This window comes from Cyprinodon variegatus, unplaced genomic scaffold, assembly GCF_000732505.1.
Source record: "Cyprinodon variegatus isolate N-32 unplaced genomic scaffold, C_variegatus-1.0 Scaffold388, whole genome shotgun sequence".
NCBI lineage: Eukaryota > Metazoa > Chordata > Actinopteri > Cyprinodontiformes > Cyprinodontidae > Cyprinodon > Cyprinodon variegatus.
Genome location: NW_015150841.1, coordinates 474,213 through 496,851, shown reverse-complemented (window position 1 = coordinate 496,851; position 22,639 = coordinate 474,213). Strand labels below are relative to the sequence as shown.

The window sequence follows — 22,639 nt, the reverse complement described above, 5'->3', positions numbered from 1 at the left end:
ATCTTATATCAGCAGGCAAGGGATCTCTCAATCCCAGTTTCCTAATTTAAGAATAATAAAAGTATCAGTGAACTATTCCTTTAATTTAGAACTGGATCACAAGTTAGGTCCTACCCCACCACTGTTTACCCAACCGAGCAAAAATTGTTTGAAAAGACATTGAGTAGACGACACGATTTCGTACAAATAACGTCTATATTTGGTTGAAAAGTTAAAGGTGAAAAGGTGAAATTTTCAGATCATTGAAAAAAAAAAGAAAACTGGGTTTGCAACATCTTTTCAAATCTGTCATTGGACCAAAGTGGGACCAAAGTAAGACCGACCAAATACAGCCCAATTTTCAACACCTATTTTTGGTCTAAATCAAGACTATGACAGACAGACCAGATTTAGCCTTAAAACCAATGTCTAAATGATGTCTGGTGTTTGTTGGGACAGATCTCTGTGCAATGGGGCCCTGGTAAGCCACATTGTCCTTATATGAAAATAAATCCATTCTAGACAAGTTTTCTATCTGATGAAGAGCCTTGATTGGATGTATGAACTGCAAATTAAAACACAAGATAATAAAAAAGAATATATGCAAAGCAGTGCATTTACACCAAACACGTTTTGGTGTCAAAGCATGGATGCCAAGTGTTTGAGCTTGAGTTCAGAAATTTTTACTCTTGCCATTGGACTCCTGAGCATTAACCAATCAACTGCATATGAAAAGTAAATAAATATAAAGGGGTTAAACAAAAAAAAAAAAAATTTTAATGGACTGTTATGTATAAGAGAAAGAGAGCTAGTTCTAATCACATTACTGCACTAAAAAATGTTTTTATGAACTATGGCAAAACAGTTTATAGATACGCAAATTAACTAAAGATTTTATAACCTGCTGACCAAAAATATTCAATTGTATATTCTGGTTCTTTAAGTTTTTACCCCCACAGACTGGCAGAGAGCTTTCAGTTGGGATTCCCAGCAATGCCACCCACCAATATGCTGGGGGTATCACGCTTGGAAGAAGAACTGCCTATTTTAGTGGGATCATAATCCCAATGAGTGTTAAAACTATTTTTCCAACTCATGAAAGTAAATAAAGCCAAGCTACACCAAACCAGTAGGTGTTTGGTGTGAACGCCCCTTTGAGCTTCCAGCATACGTGGAGTAATGTTGTCAGGGGAAGTTTAAACATTATTACTTAATGACATATTCAAGATCTGTGTCCATTAGATCCTTAAATTCTTCTCTAATAGATTGTGATTAAAATTTTGTTTTTGTTGCATGGCTCTGACCAAGTGGGAATTGACCTTCCCTCTGTCTCCAGCCTAAGATTACTGGAATGTTAGTTACTGAGGCCTATTAACTTAGAGCTGTTAGGATACAATGAAAAAAAAAACACACAAAAGAAAAACATTCTTACATTTAATGGGTTTAACTCTTGTGCTATTTCTTCCAAATGTTTCCATTTCTTCCAAAATGTTTGATGTATTACAGTTAGAGTGTTTAGGAAACACCATTCTCACAGTTATTACTGCATATTTTCCTGTCATTCTCTTGAATGTTTGGTTATCAAGTTCAGCAAGGTCTAAATAATTTTTCTTCTGTGCAGATAAAAAGTTTACAAAAACAGAGACTGTTCTGGTAGCAGACTGTTGGTCGTTAACCTTATGTACAGGAAATTGCTCAAATACAGAAAAGCCTAGAATGATACTGGACATGAAGGCATGTTAACCGGAACAGAGCGGATGCTACACGCTACTGCTCAGATATTCTGCCTTAAATCTAAACACACATGCTGATCTTTGGCAGAGCAGTTCTTGTTTTTTCTTGTAAGTTAACAAAGACCCTTGTGTGAAAGGGGAGGTAAAAGTGAGAAAACATTGCACACACCCACACAGCTTTTTGAGAAATGATGTCAGAGGTCAAAGAGGGTGGTGAGGTGAAGTGTTGAGGAGTTTGTGTGTGTCACAGATGAGGGAGGGTGGAATCTTTTCTGTATAAATTCTGAGCCCCTCTGGAGCCATTAGGACTTTACGGACACATTTAAGCAGCATTCAAGCCGCAGACGAATACCTGTGATGGCTAATCACAACAGTAAGTAAAAGCCTCTCTTTTATAAAGTTTTTATCATCTTTGCAACTGGAAAATTCATAGGGAGATTGTGTTATGTGTCAGAAAAAATGGTTTGCGAGTCGACATGATGGTGTGAGATGACCAACCGCATTCCCGCAGCAAACACAAAAACAGCACATAGGACAAAGATTAGGCTCTGATGAGGTGACCTATAGCATGATCCAGGTCACCAAGAGTCCCTCAGAGTTGCCTTTATTGTTTATCTCACGTTTGGACTAATTGTAATTTCCTTCTATTAGCTTTTAAATAGAAATAGATTTTCAAGATGCATCTACTTCAAATGGTAAGACTTCACAGAGTAGTTGAATATTATCTAATGGCTTTTTAGTGCACTAGCTTCACCCAATACAAACATTTAGATAAACCAAACATTCTGAAAATATTTCTACAGATTTTAGTAGAATATAAATGAAACAACATTAAGGGCATGTATATTAAATGTGTTGCAAATGCATTCCTACTGAAACATCACCATCACAATCCTATTTATAAAGCAGGTTTATAAACAGCAGCTGACCAAAGTGCTGGAGAATTCAAGTACTGATGGGATAAGAACCAGCAGCACACCAAATCCTTGACAGATACTTTTCCAGGTTTTTTTTATATAGAACACAAGTGCAAATTGAGCACATGCTGATCAGTTAAAAAGCAGTGTTTTACTAAAAACTACCCCTTAGAATTGATGCATTGGAATTGGCTCATGGTGATTTTGGGCCAGACTTACAGTATTCCTGCTTCCATCCCACTATTAAAAATGATTCCTTATGTTGTTAAAGACAAATACATCATAGTGTGTGAATTGGGTTCTATAAAAGGACTTTTTTTAAATGAGAAAGCTTTCAATGTTTCTGCTATTGTTGTCAGGTTTCATTGTCGACGTGGACCTCAGAAGCCATGAAAATAATCTGGCTCACCGCACCAGGGAGATTGATCGGGAGCGCTTGATTGTCCGCAGAGGTCAGCCCTTCTTCATAACTGTGCAGTGCTCGGACCCCCTTCCCCCCAACCATCAGCTGGAGCTGGTCCTGCACCTCGGTGAGCCCACAATGAATGATTCGCTCAGCAACTAACTTTTTGATAAGGAATTCAAGAGAAAATATGAGATAATGTAATCTGTAAAAAAAAGAAAGTTTGGAATTCTTAATTTTTTTTTCCTTAATTAAGATCTGGTTTCAATATAATTTTCTAATCTTTACCTCTTATCCTCAATCTTTTAAGTGAGACATTTGTAAAGGGAACTGATAACAATGCAATATATCAGTTAAAAGTTAACTCACAAGGAAAAGTTCAGTTTGGACATACAGTGATTTCAGACAAAATTATGCACCACAAGGCAGAAGTAGTGAAATGGCCTGATGAGTAATTTAACATTTAAAGCCATTTCACAATAGGACCAAAATACTAGATTCAAGCCCTCAATATGACCAAGGGACACAAGGTCACTGTTTTGTAATACACCAGTAATTCATAACATGCAGATCCTGTATAGAGTATACTGTAGCCCACATTCTGTGTGTCTGAGAAGCCAAATATTGAGAAAAGTGTCTCATTATCTGATGCACAATTCCAGCAGGATAGTGCATGTCCTTTGGATAAAATAATCTAAAACAGGATTCCTGGCCATGCTAGTGAGTTCACTGTGGTGTCCACAGGCCCCAGATCTCTATCCAATTAAGTACATTTTAGATGTAGTTAAGCACGATGCTCATATCTTGGGCTTACTGCTTGAAAATCTGCACTATCCGTATTTCAATATCTACCAAAATCTAACTGGAATACATGATCTTAGCTCGTTTTAGATGCTGTGATGAAACATGAGCTTATGGCGCAAGACAGTAGGGCAATAACTTTACAAAAATAGCTGCAAACAATTGTAAAGTGAGAGATGCACTTAGACAATCCATTTGCTTTTATGGTTTCTGTTTCACATGCAAGCTATTGGTTTGTTTTGCAATCTGAGAAACAATACAGTTACATGACCTTACATTCCAAAACCAGGAAAGAGATAAAAACGGCATGTTCACAGGCTCATATCTTGCCTTAACTACATTTTTTAATCTTTTATTTAGTTGTGCTTTTCTCTGTTAAATTTGTCTAAGCTTTGATTTTTATCAAGCAAGTTGGAGTCATTTTTGGCTGTGCTCATTATGGCAGACTGGCTGATAGAACTTCTGGCAGAGAGCTCCTCAGCTGTTTAGTAGACATTGGTCGTCCTGACCCAACAAAAAGTTTCTAAAGCTTTTTACTGTATATGCTCACTAAAAAGAAAAAAAGTCAAAGTTTTTTCTAACTTGAAAAAAAATTGTTATGTCTTTAGCACAATGACAACTATGTAATTCTGCAGTTTTTAAAGAATATCTTGCAAATCATCCACTGGGTTATAAGAAAAAAAATATCATCATGTGCTGACTCCAACTTTGAGTTTTCTTTTCTGATCTAAAAACTTTAAGGTAAACAAGAAGATGTGGTGTTTAAAGTTCAGAGGCAAGGGGGCGGAAGAGACAGGTGGCGTTTTGACGAGCAGGAGGTTCAGGGTGAAATATTATTGACCTTGCACAGTCCAGCTGACGCCATCATTGGGCATTACCGTCTCACTGTGCTGCTGATGTCACCGGATGGACACATTGTGGAGAAACTGGATAAAATCAGCTTCCACCTGCTGTTTAACCCCTGGTGTAAAGGTAAAGGATGCTTTCTTAAGATCAATTCCTTCAAGGCAAATCAAAATGTTCTATATTTTCATTTTCTTTTTCTATTAATTTACTTATGCCTTTTTCATTTTAATTTATTCTATGATTTAGTTTTTAAGAAAGAAAGCTTATACGTTTGAATTAATCGATTGACTATGCTGCTTTAAGTTTCCTAATTTGCTGTTCTTTAAATATTTGGTGTTTAAACTCTTCTTAAATTAGAACAAATAATTCAATGTGTTCTTATTTCAAAAATTTTAAACAAATAGATTCACTCGATTTATGTTGCACCAAATTAAATCATTTTACAGTAAGGCACTTTGCAAAGCCATTTCATCCAGGTAATACAGATTGGTGGTATGTTTTCAACCTAAGGATACCCAGCTAGTTGCACTGCATCATTGATTTTGCAGAATTCACTTTTCCTGGTTAAGCATGTAGCAACAGTAGACAAACTTTTTTATGCTGACGCTGAAGCAAGCGATCATACTGAGGACACAGGGACAGTGGTGAGGAACAGCTATTTTTAAACAATAAGAAGACTCTAGCAGGCTAACTGGAGGTTCAAAAAGGCAGAGGCAGACACACAGTAGCACTGATCAAGAAATTATTTCTATGCTAGAGAAGGTAAACTACAGTTAACCACAGTAAAAGCTGAGTCCATACGAATGTCTTGGAGAGAAACAGAACTTCACTCGGAAAAAAACTGGCCCAACATGAGAGCATTCACCAAAAAAGTTGGCTGAATTGGGCTCCCAACTGGACAACAGCTGTGGACCTGCTGCGATGGTTAGTAATAAAAGCTGGATTAGACCTCCCTGATCTAACAAACACCGTTGCCGCAGGAAGACCCAGTGAAAGTATTTTTCTGCTGCATCACCCCCTGCCTCTGCTTAATGTGCTGTCATCTTAGAACAACGTTGTTGACGGCAGAAGCATGGCTTACGCCTGCCCTCATGATGGTTTCAAGGCTAAACAAAGCCCCAGGCCAGTTGTACATGTAGGCACCTTCAAAGTGAAAAAACAAAAGCAACATAGAAGTAACATTTAAACAAACATATAGTGTAAAATCTGAGATGGGAAAAAAAAATTGCAATAAGGAAATGTGGTCTCTACATCCTCCACCAGCCTTAAGCCTATAGAAGCATAACCACAGTGATACATAGCTCAGGATGAGCATGGATACTCTAACTTTAATCTTTGCCAAAAACATACATTTCAAAGATTGCCTCATAGATAAAAACTGCTGTTTGGTTCTACAGGATAGGAGCCTTCCTTTCCACCTGTAGAACCTCTAGGATCCATTCCTAAACCAGTACTTTTAGAGCAAAGTGTTCTTTAAGAACATAAAGAATATTCAAATTTCGGACATACTTGTGCTATCATCCATACCTTCACAAGCAATACTGGAGCTTAAAGAAAATTGAACATTAAACTTAATACATCAAAGTATTTCTTTCAACATACAAGTTAAAAGTTTGGATAAAGCTAACCATTTTGATCACTGAGAAACTTAAAAGGGTCAAGCTAAATTCAGATTCCAGGGTTACCGTCCAATGCTTATATTTGGAACAATAGCACTGATTAAATCAATTTTATGGATAAAGACATAAAATATCACCATTGCTGCAACCTTTATCTTTTTTATTGTTTTCTGTCTTTGTTAATCAGATGATGCTGTTTACATGTCTGATGAAAGGCTGCTGAAGGAGTACATCATGAATGAAGATGGGGTGATATACATGGGGACCTCGGACTACATCAGAGGCATTCCATGGAATTACGGACAGGTACCTTGGCCACAATCAGAAACAGATATTTATTGTGGGAAAGCGGTGAATCTATGTTTGGGTCTATTTGCCAGGACAGAGTTTGGCCTATGAGACTTTTCTCAGCAATGTGTCAGCGGAGGCTGTGAGGATCAGATGTATTGCAAAATCTGTTTGCTAGACAGAAATGACTTCTTGGCAAGACATGTCAGAATGTAACTGATCAAAACAAACAGCAGAAGAAAAAAAAAACCTTGCTTGTGCTTTGTTTTCTGGAAAACATATACTGCTTAAAATAATTCTGTTTCAGAACCAAACAAGGAAGACATTCCCTAAAACTCCCAAAGAAAAAAAGAAAATATCTTTAGCCATATTTCTAGTGAACTAACACCACACCACAACATGAAAATCAGCCAGAGGTTTTCAGATGCATCATATTTAAAATGAGTAGGTGTTAGAGTTTACTTCTGTGCAGAGGTCATTGTGGTTGATTATCATGGTGGCAGCATTTCTAGATCCTAGGTGTAGACTTTGGAAGTTGCAGTCAAAGATGATCCATCCGGTCTGAGATGCCCAGAATGCACAGTGAAAAATATATCTGTATATTTTTTTTCCATTTTTCTTTTTTTTTTATCCAACTAGGGCTGCAACTAAGGAATATTTTTCAGATAGATTAATATGTTGATTATTTCTTTGATTTATAATCAGATAGCAAAAATTTAATCAAAGAAGAGGTGAAACTAAAACTTTTCCATTTGAGGAGTTCTGGGTAAACCATATTGACAATTTTCCTTTTTTTTTTTTTTAAGATAAAATTAAATGTATTTATTTTTTTACAATTTAGGTATACAGTATTTATTGCTTTAAATGGGTTGCTCTGTCAGCTAAATGCTTGTTTTAGAATCTCCATAATCCAGGTAGCGTTAAATTAATTACTAAGTAGTTGATAATTATTTAAGCAATCGTTTTATCACAATTAATCAAATTAATTGGTTCAGACCTAAATCCAACATACATTACAATTTTTTCAAAAACAAAAATGTATTTTAGAATTCAAAAATGATCAACGGGATCCTCTTCTTAGGCTTATCATTATATGAACAAAAAGAATTAAGTGATCAATAGCAAAAAATTATCAACCTCTTACTGAAAAGTTAACCACGGATTTAAAAACTGCTAAGTTGTTTTTCCTATTCCTGTTTTTTTCCCCAAAACTCTTTTTCCAAGTTTGAGGACTTTGTGATGGACATTTGTTTTGAAGTCCTGGATAACTCCAAAGATGCTCTGAAGAACTCAAAGAAAGACATTGAGAACAGATGTGACCCGGTCTACGTCAGCAGGATTATCACTGCAATGGTAAGAAATTCGTCTTTACTGATAGTAAACACTCTGCCTGCACAGAAGTACACATGGTTTGAGGAATATAAATCTTGACCCACTGGAGATTTAGGGAGTTTTTCGGTTTAATCTCCTGTACTGTGCAATGGAGTTAAAACAAATTTTAACCCTTAGCATTCTGAAATAATGTGTTTCATTACCGCCTTTGTAGGTGAATGCGAATGGTGATAGAGGTGTGCTGATAGGGAAGTGGAGCTCACCTTACCTTGATGGAGTCGCACCAAGTCGATGGACAGGCAGCGTGCCCATCCTCAGACAGTGGAGCAAAGCTGGAAGCAGAGCTGTCAAATATGGCCAGTGCTGGGTATTTGCAGGTGTTGCGTGCACAGGTATCAATTTCACTTGGTTTTGAGCTTTTCTATTTATAATTTCTGGCAAATTACATCTTTTACAAATTTTCCCCATTGTGCCTATTATGTAGTTTATAATTCTTAAATATGTTATAGAAGATATGAGCATGTCTACTTGACAAATAACAGAAGTTAAAACCAAAGGGAAGTAGAAATAAAGAAAAAGTGATCCAAAAATAATGTTATCTTTTTATAGTTCTTCGCTGTCTGGGAATCCCGACACGCCTCATAACCAACTTCTCCTCAGCCCATGATGTGGATGGGAACCTATCCATAGACTTTGTGGAGGATTTTGAGAGCAGAGAGGAAAGGAAAGACAGCACATGGTAAGATTTTTTATTCATTTGTACTTATTTCATGTTTTATTTTTGTTCTTTATTTAATTTAGACAAGGCAAGTTTTCTTCCAAAAAAATATGATGCTACATGTTGGCCTAATAGAAAACACTGTACCTGAAAATACAGATATATTTGCTAATCCACGTTCACTTTTACTGCCCCTTAAAGAAATAAAAAAGCGTAAAGCAGCAAGTCATAAAGTGTGTGCGATGCTAAAAAAATTTATCGGATGATGCTGCTCTGATCTTATCTGTTCTAATTTGTTGCATCCATGTTTGCAAAGAAGGAAATACATCAGCAATGAGCAGAGAAAGGCAGCTGCTCATGTGACGTTTCTATTTAATCCAACCATAGAACGATTCAAACTTAATTGAGAAACATTTAACTTTAATACTACTTTTTCAATTTGATCATTGCTCTTCTCCTCAACAAACTTGTAGTAACAGTGGAGATTTCATTCCATGGTTTGCATACAGTATCTCTTATACTGAGCATGCATATAGGGTCATTTAAGTATCTCTAAAACAAGTATGTCTTGTTTGGAAAGCTGTAACGAAATCGTATCTCCTTGGCAAGAAGAACATATCATCAAAGCTTGAAAAAGGAGTTTATTTTAACCACAAGACTACTAGAACAGCATCCTTTGGAAAGATGACACTAAATTAGGAATATTTAAGCATTATGCACACTATTTTTGGATCAAACACAAAGATCAGCGCAAACACTTCATACAGACTGTTGAGCACAATGATGGAGATCTGAGAAGTGGGGCTGGTTCTGTAGCTGCAAGGTCATGGCACTATGTAGTTATCAATTCAAGGATGAAATCCTCCACATAAAAATGTGTACTAGGGTTGAATGTGAGAACCTTTACCTGTCTGGATCAGTAACAGACAATGGCCTAGTCAAAGTCCAGATCTAAACCTGATTAAAACACTGAAAATACCTCGGGCAACATTCTACAGAGGAATGAGCTGGTGTTTAATGATGTTTAAAAATTATGATGCCAGTTATAGAGGTTGGAAATAATGACTAAAAAAGCCTTTTTTTAACACTTGTGCCTTTGCAATAATTCAGAAAAAAAAACTTTTGACTTTATTTGATTTTAGGAACTTCCACTGTTGGGTCGAGTCCTGGATGAGGAGAAATGACCTTCCAAAAGGAAATGATGGCTGGCAAGTTTTGGATCCAACACCCCAAGAACTTAGTGATGGTTCGTTTCCAGTCACTTCTAATTGCTCAGATATCTGTTCTTTTACTTATATGATACTAAAAATTGCAAGAATTTACACCTTATCTTTGTCTTAAAATCCTCAAATGTTTCTACAAGTGTAACCTAAGGTTTATTTGGATAGGATGACATATTTTTCAAAAAACTTAAATAAAATTGATGAATTGCTAGTTCACATGTGTCTAATAACACGTACACATCCTAACCTTAAAACTTTACTATCTTAAAAGCAGGTACAAAATGACTTGCAAGTGCAATTAAGTATTTTTTATATCTGACTTCATCCAGCACTTTCAAATAATTGCTATTATTTTTCACGCGATTACTGTTATTATTAACAAACAACTACATGGCTTAGGACCTCATCTTTCTCATATGGCCAGTCTCACACTGCCAGTAGCACAACCAATCTGCTCATTTCAATGGTGGAACTAAATCGGTTTGTGCATTTTATTAATTGCGTGAGCAATCTTTGTTTATAAAGTTTAATATGCCCACATTGCAAGCACAAAAAAATGTACTCCTGTAATTCAGCGCTTCTCATTTGGAATCTGTGAAGATCAGGTCCATAACTTTACAAAAGTTATCTTGAACTAAATGTAAAAATGTTTTTAGGGGAGTTTTGCTGTGGTCCCTGCCCCGTGTCAGCTATCAAGGAAGGAAATCTGGAAATGAAATATGATGCCCCCTTTGTATTTGCTGAGGTGAACGCTGACATCATCTACTGGAGGGTCCTACCAGGAGGCCGGAAGCAGAAGGTTCTCCCTTTCTTGTGAAAATTTAAAAAAGAAAAAGTTTTCCCTGGCCGGAAAAATTTCAATAATCTCTGCAAAAAAACTGTTTATCTTGCTGTAACAGATAAGTGTGGACCAGAGAACTGTGGGAAGGAACATCAGTACTAAAAGTGTCTATGGTGACATCAGAGAAGATGTTACCCTGTACTACAAATACCCTGAAGGTCAGTGGCAGGGGAGAACAAGGAGGAGGTCTTTATAAAGAACTCAAATTTAATTTATTGCAGTTTATCTCAGAATTTAACATTTAGTATCATGTTAATGCCTTAAACTGCGATTTATTTATTTTTTGCAGGCTCTAAGGAGGAGAGGGAGGTATATAAGAAGGCAGGGCGCAGGCTCACCCCATCAAATGATGAGTGCAAACCATCAGCACAGCTAAACATGTTGATTAAACATCCTAACCCTGTGTTTGGAACAGACTTTGATGTGATTGTTGAGGTATACAATGATGAGATTCTCTTTTTTTCCCCCCTTCATAACATTGATGATGTCTAAATGAGGATGTATCTGCTCTTGTCATAGGTGAAGAACAAAGGATGTGAAGATGCTAATGTTCAACTGGCAGTTCGTGCCATTGCTGTCACTTATAACTCTCTCCACCAGGGAGAGTGCAAGAGGCAGACGAACAGTGTGACAGTGTTAGCTCAGAACGGTCAGCAGATGTTAATATATCACAGTCAGTTGTCCTGCTGCAGGGACCAGCTGATCTCTTTTTATGTTTTGTGTGTTTAGCTCATAAAGAAGTGCTGCGCTTCCGCTATGAGGACTACGCCAAGTATGTTGCTGAGCATAATCTGATCAGGGTGAAAGCCCTTGTTGATGCTGAGGGTGACAGTTTACCTATCATGGCTGTGGCCGATATCCCATTGAGCATGCCTGAGCTCCACATTCAGGTGAGCATGCAGCAAACAAGCAGGGCAGAGCTCATTCTTTGATTTTAACTGGATGTGAGTGAAAGGCATCGGTTATGACAGAAACATGCCCAACTTTTAGGTGACCCACAAATGTATAGTGCAGCACAACAAGGTCTCCACAACCAGTTACCCCATTATAAAATCAGCCAAACATACAATTCGTCAACTAAACATAGAGAGCCACACCAAAAAAATCATCACCATCGGCATGGTTGAAAACCACATTAAAAGTCCCTGCTTTCACACAGCCAGGAACACTAAAGTGGGCTGACCTTTGCACAGCACCAAAGGTCACGATACAGGAACAAGATAAACCCTCTTTAGACAACATCCTGAAATACAAATGGTGTAAAAAGGCAGCTCTGCAAAGAGGTAGAGCTGCAACAGGATGCATTCATGTATAGGAAAAAGTCAAATGTAATTTCATCATTTAATTTACAAATGACCAAAATGTAAAAAAAAAAAAAAAGCTTCTTAATTGAAACTTTCGCCTCTATTAGATATAAAATAAATGAAATTCAAATAATTTATTTCAGGATAAAAACTGTCATTCTTAATCTTTACAGAAGCAGCAACTCGTAGTTCCTGATAATCATTTTTCAGATACAGTGTGCAGCAGAGAACAGTAGGTTAGATTAAATTATAGACACATTCTGCTTTTCCTGTTCTGAGCTTTTAAGGTTGAAATATAGTGTTTACTGAGACTAATGATCTACTGAGACTAATTTACTGAGAGTAATTAATGTGTGGACCATTTTGAGAAAGGAAATAAACTACAGAATGAGCAAAAGTAGGAACCTTTAATACCCACATCTGCTAAAATTATTTAAAATCAAATCTGCAGCTTCCTAAACGTGTTTGCTTGGAGAATTCTATGGTACTTTACAAGATAGCCCTCAACCCTATGTTACAGAGAAAGTTTGGAAAAGCAGCAAAAAAAAAAAAGCCAAACACACTAAATCTGTACCCCAGAAATTATCCAACTGTATAAGCTGGCACTACAAAAAACAACTGGGGAAAAAAAACAATCAACCAAAAGAGGATGCTGCTTACAAGGAATACCTCTTTACACATTACAAACAGAGCAATGCAGAAAATACAAGGCCTGATCTTCAAAGATCCAGAATAAGAGGAGCTGAATTGTGTGTGCAATTTTTTTGTTGTGCATAAAGTAAGTTGGGATGATGCGTGGGATCTACAAAGACTGCTATGCAAATGTTAAAAACCTGTAATCTGTGTCTTTTCTGCCCGTTAAAATGAGCAGATGTGTGTTTATTAGAATGACCAAAAAAGAAAGATGAGGTTCTAAGCCATGTCGTAATTATACTAATCATAATACCAAATTATGTTTATTAAACACTTTGCACAGGTAGCCTAGCTCTAAGTGCTACTGACAAAAGTAAAATATGAAGTGATGAAAATAACTAAAACATGAATAAAATGAAATATCATGACACAAAGGTCTTAAAACAGCTACAAAACGATAAAACCATTCTTTGTGCTTTGTCAAAACTGAGGGAGAAAACAATCCTTTTTCGAAAGAGTATGAAATTTTACAATAGGGTGGACTGAACAGTGAGAAGATCAGATTGTGGGATATTGTTTAAGGTTCTATTCCAGCTTTTAACTTCTTCACAAAATTCTCCCTAACCTCTCCACTGTGTTCCTTGATCTTCATGTTGCTGTTTGTTTACATGTGTTATTTACAATGTCCCTAAGGTTCCAGATTTTAATTTGTTTTACATTAAAACATTTTTTCTGAATCAATACCAGTGTGCAACATATGTTCTGATTACAGAACATCAGAGATCATGGGTCTAATATCATCAAATATGGAATAACAATGAATATTTTTGCAAGGCTCTATATGTATCAGGATAACTTACAGGTCTAGAAAACAGTTCATCCATTTACTTTTTTTGAGTATATGAAGACTATCTTCTTTGTTCCCAAGGTTCTTGGAAAGGCTTTTGTTTTGGAGCAGTTGACAGCTTATATCTCCTTCACCAATCCTCTCCCAGTCCCCCTTACTGGGGGTGTGTTTACTCTGGAGGGGGCCGGCCTGCTGTCTGACACTCAAATCTATGTTGAGTAAGTAAAGACAGTTTGAAAAGGAAGCAGACCATCACTAGTGTTCCATAACCTTGCTGTTTTTTTTTCCCCCAGCGGTGTTATTTCACCAGGCCAGAAGGTGTCAGTGAAGATCACCTTCACACCGATGAGGACCGGGATCAGGAAGCTTCTGGTGGACTTTGACTCTGACAGGCTGAAAGACGTCAAGGGAGTCACCTCCATGGTTGTTCGCAAGAGATACAGGAATATGACCCCTTTGTTATATGGACGTTTTTAGGAGACCAGTGAAAATTAGAGCATTGTGTATTGGGAGAACCAATGGGAGTCTGACTGCCATGTCCCACTGCCGCAGAGCTGGACCCAGTGACACAACCTATATAGACTTTACTATAAATGATGTTAACCCATACTTCATTTCTGCTCTTGCTTCATGCTGTAGTTGTTGTTGCAGATCCAAATTTCTGGGGTACAGGACAAAAACAAATGCAAAAGAAAATAAATTCACACTTCTCACTGAAAAATCTGTATATCTGATGTGAGTTTAAAACAGTAATCTATGATTTAGAGGCAAAATATTTCTTTGCGCTTCTTCGGGTTTTATCCCCTTATTTCCTACTGCACTTAAAACAGCAAAATAGCTGTCTGTGAACGTATTCCTTTGGATGCATAACATGTAGACATATTGTTACTGGCTTGTATTACTATAAAGAGTGAAACAATTTAAGAAATCTGTCTGGTTTTGTTACTTGTTTCCAGAGGGCAGTGAATATCGGGGTGGCATTATTTCCAGATCTCAGTGTAGAATTAGAAAGACTTAAACTCATGTTTAAAAGAAGTAACTTCTTGCAAAGTTTAGGGTTTTAATGTAACACACTGTAATTCTTAACTACTTCAACAACAGAACAACATTCCATATATGTTCTGCCTTACCATTCTGCCACTGATAAAAACAAAAAGATAAAAATATAAATGAAGATTAAATTCCATCCTGGATAATTTCTCTGCTTAGAAAATAAGTTAAGTCAAAAGGTTTGTGTTAATCATTATTTCTCAGTTACAACTAATAAAAATGTGACATGACAACATAACATTATTACATCACCAGACCAATGAAACATTTTATTACAGAAATAATAAAAATACCTGTAATTCTTGCTCAAAGGTTCTTTTCAATAGGTACATTTGGATTCGTTAAGACACTCTTCGGAGATCCATATTTTAATATAAGCTTAATGGGACCTAGGACACATTAAATTGGGTGAATCCTACATTGTTTTATCAGCGATGTGTCTCTAATAATAAAGTTTATACTAATAAAGATTTGTTAATATAAAATTGTTCCTTAGCATGCATGTCCTCTCATGTGCCATAGTGTCATCACTAGTAAATCTTTCTTTAAACTTTGTTCTAATCTCTCCTCTTGCACATTATTTTCTTGCACTTCTTGCAGCTAAACGTTTTTTCTGTTTCCAGTTAACTATCATTCATCTCTCCAGAGCAAAGCTTATTCCCTGCTTAAAAATCTAAATGCTTCTTATACGTAAAAAATGTTTACGAGCCATTAGTGACAGATCATGGTCCAGACATTGCAGTAGCTCCGCTGGTTAACAAAAAGATGTAAAGAAGCTTAAAAAGAATATATTAAATAATGATATTTATAGAGAAAAATAAAATGTGGATAAATAAAACATAAAGAGGTAACAGGACAGATATGACTATATTCATGTATAACATTAGCAGGTGAGTTATTATAAAGTGTCGTGTAACAAACATCATTAAATATTAATTTATAGACAGGGTTGTGGGGGGTCACATGTTAACATCTTGCACAACTACAGTGAGGTATTATTGTACATATATTGTTATTCTGTAGTTATTGTTTAGCAATCAGTCTGAGTATGGCAGAAAAGAAGCTATTTAAAAACTGTGGCAGACTGTGACAGACATTTATTAGCTTGACTGAATATGTAATCCAGATGTCTGAAATGCATTTCTTCCTAGTCAAAATGAAAATTTCAGATATCTGAAATGTAACTCTTACTAGGACAAATGACGTCGCTTTTCCCCATTTGTGTGTATTGGGCCGTTATTTTCAGATATCCGAAATGACATTACTCCTACATTCTGGATGTCTAAAAATTAATTTCAAATCACTGCAATCCAATTGCTATTGGTCATACCGTAATTTTTATTTATCAAGAATGAAGAAAACATTGCAGATAAGTAATATTATTTCTGACATCTAAAATATATTTTTAATTGTAGAAATGTCTTTACAGATATCTACAACTACATTTGTACCAGGAACAATTTAGTTGTGGATAGGAGTAATGTCATTTTGGATATTTGAAAGTAGTGGCCCAATACACATGAATGGGGAAAAGTGACATTTGTCTTTGTCATTGTCTGAGTTACATTTCAGATATCTGAAATGTTCATTTAAGATAGGGAGAATACTATTAAAGATATCTGAAAAACAAAGAAATATATGTTCAAACATCCACTTAAAATAAGCAAAGATTTTTTGACATCTGAAATGTAGTTATTACTAGTACATATTTGATTCCAGACTTAAAATTTTATTTCTACTGCTAGAAATGTAATTAGTGATATCTAAAATACAATTCTGACTATGAGTATTGTAATTGTGACTAGTTAGAATGCTTTAGTGCTATCTATAATAGAAATGTGTCATGATGGGTTCACTAAAAGCGACCCAAGAATGCAGAACACCACTGACGGACACAGGGATGAAAGTTTAACAGTTTATTTATGGACAAGCACACAGAATATACTGGTTCAGGTTCGGGGCCTGGGTTCTGGTTCACCGGAGTCTGCGTGAGAGACAGTTCAGTTAGTGTTGCCAACAGAGGTTTGATTTCCTGAAGTTTACTGATTGTACCTTGAGGGTTCTTGTGGTTAGCTTTGGGAGAGTCACTGTTGGTTCTGGAGAGGAGTTCATCAGCAGAGTCCGTTTGCTGCTTCAGCGTCTCACGTCTAATTTGAACAGACCTTGGCTTTGGGTTTCCCAGCTCTAGTCCAGAGCTGCTTGGAGGTTCTCTGTGAATCTTCAGGTTTGGCTCTGAGGGTCGGCTCGGCAGGTTAGCTCTTCCTGAGCTTTCACAGAGGAGGCGCAGGCTACCTGGAAAACAGAAACAAGGATTAGAATCCAAGCTGGATTCAAAAGTCATCGAAATACTCTGAGGATCTAGGCTTAAGCGCTGACCAACTGGAACAACACTGCGGCGTTGAGGCAAGGTCTGAAGACAGCTTAAGTAGTGGATCCTCTGATGATCTTGACGAGCTGCAGCTGTGCAGGAGGCTCCCTCAGAGGATCCACGGCGGACTCTGCTGGAGAAAGATGGGATTTCTCCAGCTCCCAACAAAATGTAACTAGTCAGACTGTTTATTTTATGTTAAAACAGTCTCATTTCTTTTTTATATGTTAGTCAAAATATGTTTTTAAGTATCTAAAAATGCATTTTGGATAGGCATTATCAAAAATTAGATATCTGAAATTCCAATTTAACTCTTCCTATATTGATAGTTGATATCTGTAATTATATTTATACTAGCAGAAATACATTTTAGACGTCAAGAATTGGATTTCTGGATATCTAGATTATATTAATTTTTGATTTCTGAAATAGTGATTATGACTAGCACTAACTTTATTATGAAGATCTGAAATTAGAGTTCATCGTCATCAGAATTCAGTTTTAGATAGGAAGAATGTTCATTTTAGATATCTGGAAGTAAAAGCCCAATACACATGAATGGAAAACGTGACGTCATTTGTACTAGTAAGAATTACATTTAAGATATCTGAGATGTATAATTTAGATGGGAAGAATGTTATTTTAGATATTTGACATGTATATTTTGAATAGAAAGGAATGCATTTGAGAGATCTGAAATATATATTCAGTCAAGCTAATAAATGTCAAAAGGGTCACGAAAAAATTTGTAGAGATGTCTAGGTATTTGAAAGATTATTCGTATTAGTACAATTATATTTTTGGCATCCTGAAATTAAATTCTTGCCAGCAAAAATGTAATTTAGGATATCTATATGTACATTTCTGACAAGTAAGAAGAATCCTATTTTACAGATCAAAAAATGGACCAATAGAGAGGACAGCACTTCTAATAAATGTCAAAACAGCCTGCCATCAAAAAGCACACTGTAATTTCTGTCTGTGCAAAGTTTGACCTGGGGACTTTGAGCTTTTTCTCTGACAGTACAGCACATGTATGGAGTCCAAGGTGTATGTGTGTGTGCTGCCATATTCCATTTTCCTGAATTCTTCACTTCTTTTTTAAGGCACCCTTTCTGGGTCAACCCTGTCACTGTGTTCTAGTGCTTTTCTCAGCTTATGTGTCCTTATTTAGCTCAGACAGTGAGATGTCAGAGGCCTGAATGGAAAATTGTCCTGTTTTTCACTTTGCTCTGAGGTCTTTAGTCCTGCTTCTCATTAAGGAGAAATGTATCACAATGAAAGGTAAACAGTGGTTGATAGTGGTTCACAAAGGATCTCAAAATAAATTATCTCTTTGTCTACTTTCACAGCTTGTCAGTCAATATACAACCACTAGAGGGAAGCATTTGGCTTTCACTGACTGCTTCACATTTAAACTGTGAATTATAATTTCTTTTCATAATTCACAGTGTTTCCCAGTAGCTAAGACACCATGATGGTGGTAAGCATTGCAGCCACAGCTGCCATGGGTCACAGTGAAAGAAACTAGGCTGCTGCATATGTGACAACAGGCCCTCTGGCCATCATCAGCAGGCAATGTTGGTGTGGTGTCTTGGACAAGGACACAGCAGCTGAGAGGGGTAGAGCAGCGGTTACAACCAATGACCCACCTGTTGCAGGACAAAGTCCTGCATCCTACACTACTGATTGCTGACAGGGGGTACTCGTACTTCTATTGGTCTGTGAGTGCACTGCAAGGGGTACATGAAAATATTTTTATTTTCAGGTAATAAAATAGAATAGGGTGGGCATCTATTCTACTTTATGAGGACCCAACCAAAAATAAAACAAGCTTTTTTTCAACCAAAAATTAAGTTTTTCTTATGTTTGAGTTCACTTTCACACATCACAAACCAAGCCAAAGGTTTTTAGGTTCAAAAAGGGAGTTGTTATGTCAACAAATAAAATGAGGAACATGTATAAATAATAGTATCAGTGGGGGACTTACTTTCGGAGACAAACAAAATAAAGTAACCAGAAGCCATATTTTCAGATCCTGTCAGTAAGTCCAAAAAATGCTCATCACAGGTGGCAGACTGCCCACAAAGCCCGAAAGGAGAACTCCATCGTAGGAGTTTTTTTTTTTGTATAAGTTACATTCCTGCTGCCAATTCTGCAAAAAAAAAATTTCAACTTCAAATTGAAGTAGCAAAGGAAAATCAGAAGCCATATATAAAGAAGTTGAGATAAAAATGGTGTTATTAGGTGAAAACGTTCCATGTTCCAAAAGTCAGATGCCCAGATTTCCAGAGCCTTGTTGGGCAGATGTGGTTTAAGGCAAACCTGGACCACATCTGGCTTTTGGGACATAGACTCGTTTCACTGTCAGGTAAGGAACCAAAGCTGTTGTGTGAGGTTGAACAGGACCAATATCCATCAGGATTTTAAAATCGACCATTTTGTACCTACTGAGCAGGAAAACCCAGTATCATTACTGAAGAAAGAGTAAAGAAAATATTTGGGGTGGAGTAGAGCTGGGGGAAATTACATTCTGGAAGGGCTATCAAGGTGGAATTCAGAGAATGACCAAGTTTTAATAAAGCACCCATATTCAATGAAATTGCACTGATATCAAGCACACTAGTCCAAAACTTGATGACTGATTTTTTTAATTGTAACATCCGACCCGAATTGTTATGTCTTCTAAATTTGGGTAGAGAGGGGCAGAGCTTTCAACCAATCAACACCTGAATTGGATCCAGCAGGACAAACAGCTACTTGGTAAACCAAAGCGGGTGGCTGAGCTGGAAACCTGAGCAGAGGAAGATGTCTAAATGAATTTCATTTCACACCCCCAGGAGAATTTCTTTTATTTCCCAGTGGAGTTTGGGGATATGTAATCAGAATAGACCATGTTCATGATGGACACCAGTGGTATTGGAAACCATTAGGCTGGAGAATTAGGTCTTTAGGGCTCGGTCACCCTTGGCACTCCTGCAGCTGACAAACATTAATCTTGACTTTAAGGTCCGTCTGCATACACGAATAAGAAAGATTGAAAGTGTTAAGATAGCCAAAGCTAATTATTTATTATGGTAATGGATCTGTAACAGTGGGGACATTGTCAGAGTGCATCATAAACACTGTGATGTGAGTTTTTCCAGTAAAAATCTAGTAGGCAGAGACTGAAAGTGAGTTGTCAATGGGTCTTTCAGCAGGATGATCCACAATGTGTGATAAAATCGAGGAGCAATATTTTTCCCAGAAACAACCACTTTTTTTCGCAAGTCTGATTTGAACGAAAATAACCCTACAGAAAACATTATTCTGGATGATCCAAAGAGAAGGGTCAAAAAGTTATGGATAAGGATCCATATTCCTGACTGCTCAGACCTCAAGTACTCTCCTAAAGGCAACCGAGGATTTTTTTAATGTCTTTCTACAAGGTCAAACTTAGTCTACTAAAAAAACATATAATTATGTAATTCAGATTGAGCTATTGAGGTAACATAAACATTTGTTTAAAAGCTAAGCTTAACATCTTTTGAAGGTTGCAGATTATTATGAAATCAGTCTAACTGATCCTGGATATGTGCTGCCAATTTGGGGCGATTCCTGTTGCAGAAATAGCTTTTTTTTTATCCATCTACATGACAAAAATGACACAATAAGACATTTTACACAGGTCTCCATTATACAGTAAAAAAGAAACCTTTTTTAAGTTATCAAACAAAACATCAATTTTTAGCAAATGGAGGGAGCAGTTTTACATCTGCTTCACAAGATCACAACACATGGCTGCTGAATCCATTAAATAATTGCATGTATTGACTGATGCCAATACAAGAAAAAATAATAACATCGGGCTGTATCCATCTGTCTCTACTTGGCAGTCTTTCACGTTTCTTTGCAAACTTTTTGTTTTAATTCAAAGTATTACTCAGTAAATTTCCCTTCTGCTATATATATATATTTATTTTTTTTTTTACTTTAACAGATGTTATTTCTCTTTAAAGTTAGCAGAATTTCATGTTTTTTTTTACTTTCACTGTGAATTTACTTATTTCCATTATCTTTCATAACACATGTACCAGTTGGTTCAATCATTATCCATCTGCATATACTATTATTCCTTTATAAGAAAAAGAAAAGCAATGTATTTGCTACAAAGACTGACAGCAATACACATTGTAATTTAATTGCACAATTCAAGACTGCATAAAAATGACATTAAACATGGCAAAAACATTGGTTTGTCATTTCTCAAACAGCATCATATAAATATACATTCAAAAAATTCCCACCCAACATTTCTCTGTACTTTCTCTTTTAAAATATTTTTTATCATATTTCACTCAATAAATATTTTATTTCAAGAAACTTTAATCAAATATTTTCATCTGATTAATATTAATATAAAACATGCATTTGTAATCCTTAGCTTTTGTAAACAATAAAGAAATACTGGCAACATGCAGGATCGAGTTTGGTTAAGGTAAATACAGAAACTGTGCAAAAGCTAACAAAAATATCTCATTGTTAAACAGCCAATTACTTTACACAGTATCCCACTCCTACCCTGCGATGTTGCTACAGCAGCCACTGTGGCCCCATTCTGCTCTGATTTGATCCTTTCCAAGAATTAATCCCCATGGCTCAGATATCTGCTCACAACTTCCAAATAAAAATCTCTCTGTCGTGGCTGACAAAATTCTGCTTTGTTTAGACTCATACTGTGAGTCTTCTGCACATGACGCATAAGCAAGCAGCTTCATCACATCTGCTACCTCATATAAAAACCTGGAGAGGGTTGTTTTACTGTTTGGCTTCAAAACAGGATTTCACACAATGGAGATCCATGGATCGCATGGCCTCTGTCACGTGACACACTGACATGCTAAATAAATAAAAAAACATCCTGTCTGTAATCAACTTCCCAAAACCTGAACACATCCGTGCTGATAAGCTTTTGGAAACAAATTTCACTTGTGATTGACTTACACTTTAAACTGACCCGAAAAGGCTTTAACCAGTATAAAATATAATCTCATAGATGTTGAGCTGTTTTTTTTTTGTTTTGTTTTTTTTCCATTTTGTGACACACACATTTTCATTCTGCATTGTTTTCTTATAACAAGAACATTTTTAGGATCTGTCGTGTTATTGTACAGTGAATACACTCTGGACCTCGGGCTGTCTCACTCTGGTGCTGGATTGATGGGCGGTACATTTCTCTGTTTGAAGTACTGCGTGACCTGCTGAGGAAGCTCAGCCAGGACCGATTTGGCAAGTGTCTCCTTCGGTGCCTAAGGGGAAGAAAAAATTGCCAAACATTATGTTGCTGCACATTATATTTGGTGAGATCTTCTGGCTAAATTCAGGAATGAAGTCCAGTACATTTTTTTTTAGGTAAAATACTTAAAACATAAGCTTCAAAGTATGAATAGAAACATATATTTGGTAATTAGAGGTAGTCAAAAACCTTCAACTTCTAATCAGCTTATTACATAATGCATATGTCCTGATTGTTGAAAAACAAAATGTATATATTCATCAGTACTAGGCTTGTCCCGATCCGATCCACGTATCGGATCGGGACGCCGATATTGGCAAAAAAATGCGTATCGGCAAAGCATGTAAAATGCCGATCCAGACTGCCGATCCAGTTAAAAAAAAAAAATCTGGTCCGTATTTTCCAGTTTGCCGATTGAAACGATCCATTCCACTATTTTGCGCCAGTGTTCCCCTGTTTTGC

General features: G+C 36.5%; 2 protein-coding genes across 2 annotated transcripts in view; one reads left to right on the top strand and one right to left on the bottom strand.

Annotated features, from left to right (window-relative positions):
• Positions 1–1,954: 1,954 nt before the first annotated feature.
• Positions 1,955–14,395, top strand: LOC107092631 (protein-glutamine gamma-glutamyltransferase 2-like). The gene is made up of 15 exons (XM_015387214.1): positions 1,955–2,085; positions 2,989–3,159; positions 4,575–4,805; positions 6,486–6,604; positions 7,811–7,939; positions 8,133–8,310; positions 8,528–8,657; positions 9,779–9,882; positions 10,516–10,658; positions 10,759–10,858; positions 10,990–11,135; positions 11,220–11,349; positions 11,430–11,590; positions 13,566–13,702; positions 13,778–14,395. The coding sequence occupies exons 1-15, from the start codon at positions 2,070–2,072 to the stop codon at positions 13,959–13,961; spliced, it is 2,079 nt and encodes a 692-aa protein (XP_015242700.1). The 5' UTR covers positions 1,955–2,069; the 3' UTR covers positions 13,962–14,395.
• Positions 14,396–20,946: 6,551 nt separating this feature from the next.
• Positions 20,947–22,639, bottom strand: part of cpne2 (copine II) — a 60,964-nt gene continuing 59,271 nt past the window's right edge. Inside the window, exon 16 of the mRNA XM_015387213.1 lies at positions 20,947–22,190. Coding sequence (XP_015242699.1) covers positions 22,083–22,190 — 108 coding nt within the window. The 3' untranslated portion in view covers positions 20,947–22,082. The remainder of the gene's footprint in view (positions 22,191–22,639) is intronic.

Bases quoted from the DNA above. Each gene is read 5' to 3' on its own strand.
- LOC107092631 (XM_015387214.1), top strand. The intron at 6,605-7,810 runs GTACCTTGGCCA...TCTTTTTCCAAG, and splicing joins TTCCATGGAATTACGGACAG to TTTGAGGACTTTGTGATGGA. The intron at 11,136-11,219 runs GTATACAATGAT...CTCTTGTCATAG, and splicing joins ACTTTGATGTGATTGTTGAG to GTGAAGAACAAAGGATGTGA.